General features: G+C 35.8%; 1 protein-coding gene across 1 annotated transcript; it reads right to left on the bottom strand.

Annotated features, from left to right (window-relative positions):
- Nucleotides 1–233: 233 nt before the first annotated feature.
- LOC113338010 (F-box protein At3g07870-like) lies at nucleotides 234–1,531 on the bottom strand. Its single transcript, XM_026583536.1, has one exon. The coding sequence runs from the start codon at nucleotides 1,529–1,531 to the stop codon at nucleotides 341–343; it is 1,191 nt and encodes a 396-aa protein (XP_026439321.1). The 3' UTR covers nucleotides 234–340.
- Between the last annotated feature and the right edge of the window lie 6,670 nt (nucleotides 1,532–8,201).

The raw sequence follows: 8,201 nt of genomic DNA, 5'->3' as shown, positions 1-8,201 counted from the left end.
TTTTCATATATGAAGAATGTGAGCAGTTCGGCTGATAACTTGTCAGTTAAAGGTAGGGATGGTATTTGGGTTGGTTGGTCGAGTTAGAAGGCTTGGACCAGCCAGCACGAGTGTAAATCTAAAATCTTGCGGTTTATTAAGGATTCGTTTTGAGTTGAATGCGTGTATTCTAACGACAGAGCAAACGAAAAAATAAATAAAATAATGAAACATGTAAAATCAACAAACTGCCAACTCATTAACCAATCAAGAAAGAAAATATGCAATTAACAACAAGTCTGTCTCTTAGTTCTTCCCTCTGGAACTTGAAAAATTATGAGTACCAGAAAGAACATATCCATTATCTTATCCTTTCTCGATTCTTTTTTTCCTTCTTTTGATGTGTTCTACTCTTAAACTTTTCACCTAGAGCTTTCATCGAAATAAGGCTGTTCATGTGTGGGATTCCTTGAAACAAACCCATCCTATTTTGATCTTCTCCCACAACTTCATTTAAGCTTTCGGTTTTCTTGTCATAACAATAAATAGCTGAATCATGTATCCACAACAAAACCTGGTGCTTCTTCGTGAGAGCGAAAGGTTCGTACAAATAATGCTTCGTGTGGAGGAGTGAACATGGTATACGAAACTCCAGACTCCAACTCCAAGATTGGTACCTCTCTTCTTTATCACCGTGGACATCCGTTTTTATCTCCTTATTTTTGAATGACCATATGTCTATAGGCTCATAGGGCTCTGAATGAACAAGACATAAATCCCCTCCCAACACCTTGACGTGGTATGTGGCCTTTTTGTTACCGTTGAAACATGGTGGTAACGTTGGGAGCAATCGAAACTCTTCATCTGCCAAATCAAAAGCCACTATTCTTTTCTGCTTGTAGTCTAGCCAATAGAGTGATCCATTCGCAAGGACACCACTCCTTGAGAAGTCATAGGTGACTTCTCCTATGCTTCTCCATCCAGTACCGCTCCCAAGTGTATATACCTCGACGGATCCTAGGGTGATTGGGACTCCTTGAGAATCATGTGATCTTGGATAATGGATTCGAATGACCTTGTACTTGTCAATCAAAGGATGGTAGCCAAATCCACTCACTACATAACCATTCTTATGATTTAATAACCGGGGAAGGTTAATATATTCGGTAGTGATAGGATTGCAGATGTAGACAGGATCATCGATTTTGTTATGGGGTATACAAAAGCAAACCAAACCATTGCAAGAACCAATCATCATATCCACTAACACGCATGATCGCTTATTAATGGCCGGATGATTGATCTTTGTAAGGTTTTGATATGTAAACTCCTCCCCACTGGAGCGGCTCATGCTAAAAATTTCCTCATAATCTCCAAAGTGAAGCTGTAGGTTTCTGTCACGGAGAGATGGTTCAATCAAGAAAAGAAGACCCACTTTTTGAAGCGAGAGAAGATTCTCCCAATTTTTGCAAACAAGTTTGCACTTCAAAAGTTGCAAGGGAGGAAGACGTGAAAAGATTTCTAATCTCATATCATCATTAAGATTCTCCATCAATGTGAGACAAGACCTGACTTCAAATTTGTGAGAACTTTATTTCCTTACTTCCTACCAAACGATATATCAGAGAAAAGAAATCCCAGTAAAGCAGTCAAAACAAAATTTCAGTCCTTAATGTTAGACCCATGAACGTGAATATTGACGCTGCCTCTATGTATATATATATATACGCCGAGAGACGCAAAAAGACGTACTTTTGTTATCACAAACAAACTAGGATTAAGAAATCTATTAATACTAAACTTGGTTCACCAATTCCATCTACAATTACAAATACAATGGTATAGTTATGCACCAACCATCGGAGTAATGGTCCTAAAGCTACGGTATTATGCATGAACATCTGAATTCAAATCATGTTAAAAAATATTGTATACATGTGTTACGTATCGGGCATCTTTTTCTTTGAACTATATTTTTGATTTGGTAAAGCTCGGCTTCGGCTTCGCCTTGCCTCGCCCAGTCCCGATATGATTTGGTAAAACTCGCCCGTCCCGCTTTGATATGGTAAAGAGATTTTCCCATCCTGCATGAACATGATTGATGTTTTATATATAGTCTTGGAAGAGTATACATAGATTTTTAGAAAACTTTAGAATTAGACAAACATAAATGAAAAGACGCCAAAATGTCAAGACCCACGCGATATGATTTATTCTAAAAAAAACATATTGTGTATTTATGGCACTTGAGAATATAGGGCCACAAGCTGTATATACTAATATTAGTAGAACTTTGATAAGCCTTTGTCAATCAGTAAACAAATGAAACAAATGAAAGACTTGAAATTTATAGTTTATAATGTCTCGGCACTCTAAATAGCAATTTCACAGATTTATCATGTAAATTAACACGGGATAGCAATAACACTCTCGAGGATATATCAAGATCAACCATAAATGCTACAAAATTTTAACAAACACGTTAAATATCGACGATTTTTTTTTGAGTGGGAACCATCACGTATAATTTTGAAAATTAAAAAGAAAATTTGAAAGTAAAATCAGTGAGTTGAATACAAAAATCACCTGAATTGAGAGATCGTTTCATGAGTGGCTATTAGGGTTTCCCCATAACTTAGCTTGGATGAACAAATACGTCTGTAAATTTCAACAATCCTACAAAAATAATAGAACATACATAGTTATCAAAAAAAAAAATAGAATAAATGCAATCAGAATAAAAACTAAATCAAGACTGTGATAAAAAATAACTATCTATAAAACAAATCTATTTGTACGTATTACCACAGATTGATAATAACCTAATCTGATTGATATGATGTTTTACTGAATTTTATTTCCACTGCTCATTCCATCAGGAAGCTAAACCTGCTGCAAAGCCTGCTTCAAAAAAGAAAAGTAGCTCTAATGAAAGTTCTGATGAAGAACCTGCTAAACCTGCTGCAGTGAAAAAATATTTATTGAACAGAGCTGGAATAATTAATTTACAATATAATTCTGATATTCTACTTATAGGATTGATGTTTATTCATTTCGCACTAAATTTTTGCTTTCATACCCACATGCAGAGACAAATTTGTGATGTTCCAAGACAGATTTGGCATAACACCGACTAAAATATGATGTTAGTAATAAAATTGTTGTCGAAGTTTATCTCTAGGTGCTGTAGATTTCGAATTTACATGAAGAAAAAATTAATTTGACAATAGACACAACATATATTTTGTGACATTAATTTGACAATATTTTTGCTTTCAAAATAATTTGTGATGTCCCTGCTGTGTATATTTATGTCATTGGTGATACTTTTGCTGACTATTTGTTTCCAATTTTATGCAGTCCATACTCTTTCATTGTATTCAAATGGATCCCCAGATGCCCTTCCGAACGTTAGGCAAACACCTATAAAACCTTATTTCATATTGGTGACACCGAAGAAGGCACAAAATGGATGACTCGCGTTCGAATATCAAGAAACTGGAATGTACTAGATTTCATGGGTACCAACGAGGTCACTAGCCTGGACGTCTTCATGCTCGATGACAGTGTAAGCATCTGAATTTGTATCTGAAATATGTTTGTCCTGTAGTCTCATCTCTAATGTCGTATTGAACATATCATATTTTTAGTATATTATTTTGTACATTGAATCAAATATATCTAAAATCTTTGGTACATACTAAAAATTTGAAGTTAGATAGGTATTTCCCCCTACATGCAATAACAGTTGGAAATAGTCTGTTCTATATTTTGAAATTCCATGTTCAAATTATCGTAATTCACTGGCTGTAGTGAATTATACTTATGTTTGATTTTAGGGTAACAACCATATGTTTATTACAATCTGGCATCTGACTTCATCAAATAACATTTGTGCCTGACACAGGGGAATGAACTGCATGGCGTAGTACCAAAGAAGCTCATTTGGAAATTCGATCCATTGCTACGCTTGGTGGAATATATTCCCTGAACAGGTTCGCCACTCTTGGTGATAAAAAGATATTTCGGCCAGATCACAATGAACACCCGCCTTTTCTTCAACTGGGATACTGAGGAGAAATATCTATGAGGCACTTCAATCGAAATCCCTCATCACAAGTTCACTTTTTCCAAATACGAAGATCTGGAATGGCGTTTGGCGAACACCTACCTCACTAGTAATCTTTACTGTGTAGCCACTCAATTATTGATTAGTGTCTGGCGTAACGTATACCCACTTTTTTATGTTATTTGATACCTTTTTTTTCCATGGGTGTGCAGTCTGACAAATCTGCAAGAAATGAAGAGAGCCAATGGTCAGCCTTGCATGATGCGCGAGTTCACGCTCCAAGACCATAGGTATTTGTAACTCTCATGCTTTGCATTTTTCAAGTTACCAAAAAGTAAACAGTTTACCTGTACATAGTCTTGCTTTCGACTTACACCCTATCTTTTTTCCAGCGGAAACAATGTTAAGATAACTGTATAGATGAGGCAACCACTAAGCTAAGTCGTAACTTGGACACTGAAGAAAATAAAGGATACGCCCGTGGTCGTCATCGTCTCATCCATTATCTTCAAAAATATCAGGGTACTATCCATCCCACTGTCTAAATTTAAAAAGACCCTGTTTGTTTGATCAGGCAAGTACGTCTCCACGAACGAATAGTATAAATTATCATCCTATTATTCGTTACAAATGTAAGCCACCTAATTTTTAGTTCCTAGATTCTATTATGAGTTGTTGCTATCTTGTGGACTCTTTAATAATTTATTAGGGAAGTTGAGCTATATTACATTTTAAGTTATGATTTCGAAGTGGAGACAAATCAATAATTATTGGAATTAACCTCTTTTTTTCTTCTTTAATCTACAGGTTTTTTCTATAACTTTTTTTCTGACAAAAAAGGGAAGGAAAGTTGCATTACATTAGATAATAGCAGGCTCTAATCTATTATCAGTAAAAAAAGATTTTTTATCTCATGAAAGGTCTGCAAACAAGAAAAAGATCGATTCTTTTTTCTAGTTATCCTATCTACCAAAGAAGAAAACTTTCTATTTAAATATATAAACATTACTCGAACCAAAAGCTTTTAAACAGATTTAACAGGTTATTGTAGAATTCTGAGCTTCCACAATTGTAATTTATGAAGTACGAAAATAAAACCGATGATATCCGTATCAGACGCCCGTCGTAGCAATGTCAGATACTTAGGATACTTGGGGATATATATCGGATACTCCATTGAAGTATCATTTTTTATATTAAGTACGAAAAGGGTAGGGGATACTCAGGGATACTGCTCGGATACTCTAAGAACAAATATTTCTTATATATAATATAATAATTAGAGCATATATATTATTATTCCCAACAAACTCAGGATTTAGTGTTTGTCATAGTAATTTTCGTCTCCTTTCATGAAAAAAGTGAAAATTATACGAAAGGAGGAGAAAGTAGAATGTGGGGTATCATTAGAAATGAAGTTGCAGATCTTTCACTTAACGAACAATGCTCTTTGATAAAAACATATATTGATGAGTGATGGTCGAGCGAGATTTAATTTTAATTTTCCAAATAGTATTTAAATAATTTTTATATTTAATATTCCAAATAGTATTTAAATAATTTTATATTTATATGATTCATTTACTAAAATATTTTTTTAATATATATTACACGAATCTTTAAGTATTTTGTATCTCACTTTTTGAAAAATTGACGAAATCAATATACCAGCTTCCTCATATCTGTATTCCCGTACAATATATGAGCTTGATCAAAGATTGTAATAGATCAAAAAATGCAATGCATAACGCCCGAGGGAAAGTAAAAAATACATCCAAAGAGGATATAAATGGAAACAATTTTTTTTTAACAGACCGTCCCATAGAACTCCTCCAAAACCGCCTAGACTCAGCTGGTAGACCTGGCTCACCCTTTAATGGCCCCCTTCTAACTCCCTGACGATGTGTCCCACCTAGGGGTGCACATATCCTACCCTTACCCGTCATCCTATCCTACCCGCCATTGACGGGTAGGGTGACGGGTAAACACTATTTTATCCGCCGTCAAAATGGGTAGGGTGACGGATAAATCCGAAATTATCCTACCCTACCCGCTTACCCGCTAACATATGTAAAAGACCAAATAATCCCTGTCCTTTCTTACCGCATAAACATATGGCTTAAACATAACATATGTGCACCCCTAGCTATGTTCACCGATTGTGAAAAAACTATCTTCCTCTAACATCAGCACTTAATTTCACGGACACTCCTTAATCCTCCGACAGTTTGCACACACCTCCCAGCTTTCACCTCTCTTTACCCTATGATATGATGCTACTTGCATTCACCCTTAATTTTCTAAGGTGCTACCCCTCTATTTATAGACCGAAAAACACAACTAATTATAGAAATTCTCAGGCAATAGTCAATTTCCGGTACCAATATAAATTCGATATATTAGATGTTTCCTAACTGTAGATGTCGTATACAAAATAACAACTTCAAAAGTGACTGACCTAAATATCGAGAGGACATATCAAATCAGGCATGCATATACAGTACACAAACATCAGCTTCAGGAATGAAAGCCAGCAAAGGGATGTTGGCATGCATCTACCATAAAGTGTCAACGCCATGCAGGTCGCAAAAAAACTTGTCTCTCGGGCATAGATAAAGGTCCTTGGAACCAAGAAATAAAATAACTAATGCCAAAAAAAACAAGGTGCTGAAGGAAGGTCACTAACATAAAGTATAGCCTCTAGCTAATCTCTCTACACCAAAAAACAAAGCTGGCCAATGACCTTGTGGAAAACTAAAGGCATTCGAAATCCAATTTTCTATTGTAATAACCAGAATAACTGGTGGAAATTGAATGAATACCGATTATGATTTATGACTTTGCGACTAGTAAAAGTGCTTCTTCCCAACCCGAGATCAACTTTAGCATAACCAGCGCTTTTTTTTTTTTCTATATGGAAAATATAATTTAACGACTGGTATTTTTGATCTTTATATGTCACGTTAGAGTTTACGAATCACGAAGCCCTTCTTCTTCTTCTCAAGCCTAGCCAGATGACCAAAATTTAATTGATAATGGAAATAGAGCCACCTTCTTTAAATCCGTGAGAAAATCGAACAAAGAGAATTTCCTTTTCCTAGGGCGAACTATGAATTCAAACTTGTTGCGGATTGGTATCCAAAGTTTTTTACTTGTGATATTGTGCATTTCAAGCAGATAAATAAGAGATAGAAACGCTAAAAATGAATCTTTCACTTGAAAACCTTAATCTCTTACGAGCTAAAAGAAGAAAAATCACGAAAGAGCAGCCTATATATATATATATATAATATATATATATATATATATATATATATGTCAGAGCTACTCCAGAAGATATTCACGCAGAGAGTTTTCTAAAGTTACCAGTGAATTCCATCTTAACATGTAAGTGTGTATGCAAGCTTTGGCATGATCTACTTTTGTAGCTCTGAATTTATTAAGAATCCACTTAACCGCGGTATCCAAACAAAAAAACCATAGGCTCTTGGTTAATTATTACATCTCAGCCAAGCAGCTGGTTCATAAAGATTTTGACTGCGCTGCAGGTTTTGCTTCAACGCCATGCAGGTGGTAAAACTTGTAGCTAACCAAGTTATAGGAGGGCTTAGAAAGGTGAACATTCTCTGTAATGGCCCTAATGAAATTTCAGCCCCATCACCGTCTTTCACGACAATCCATTAGGTCTTGCGCAAGTCTTCAGATGAAATTTCAGGTCTTGTGAAGTCTTCAGATGAATTTTCGAGGCAAAATCGTTTTATCCTATTTCGTATATCATATGTTATGTTTAAAACGATTTACCCGCTTATCCTATCGTACCCGACCCGCCAAATAATGAGTCGGGTAGGATCTTATCCATTTAATGGCGGATAGGGTGCAGGGGAAAAAGTTTCTTACCGCCGACGAAATTAGGTCATATCCTACCACCCTACCGTTGTGCATTCCCTAGTCCCACCATCCCCTCCCTCTCACACGACGGTTTGGTGGTGTTTATTGGGCGGTCTGCCCTGAATCATTGAAATGGAAAACACGAACAACAATTTTGGAACCGATCGAAAAAATGACTCTACCGAGTGGTGGGCCTGTTCTCTTTACATAGCTGATATAGGTGACATACTTGCAGAAAAATAGGGTTTTTTTCTTTTCCATCACA

The sequence above is a fragment of the Papaver somniferum genome, unplaced genomic scaffold (genome assembly GCF_003573695.1).
Source record: "Papaver somniferum cultivar HN1 unplaced genomic scaffold, ASM357369v1 unplaced-scaffold_18, whole genome shotgun sequence".
Lineage (NCBI taxonomy): Eukaryota > Viridiplantae > Streptophyta > Magnoliopsida > Ranunculales > Papaveraceae > Papaver > Papaver somniferum.
This window is presented reverse-complemented; position numbering and strand designations above follow the sequence as displayed.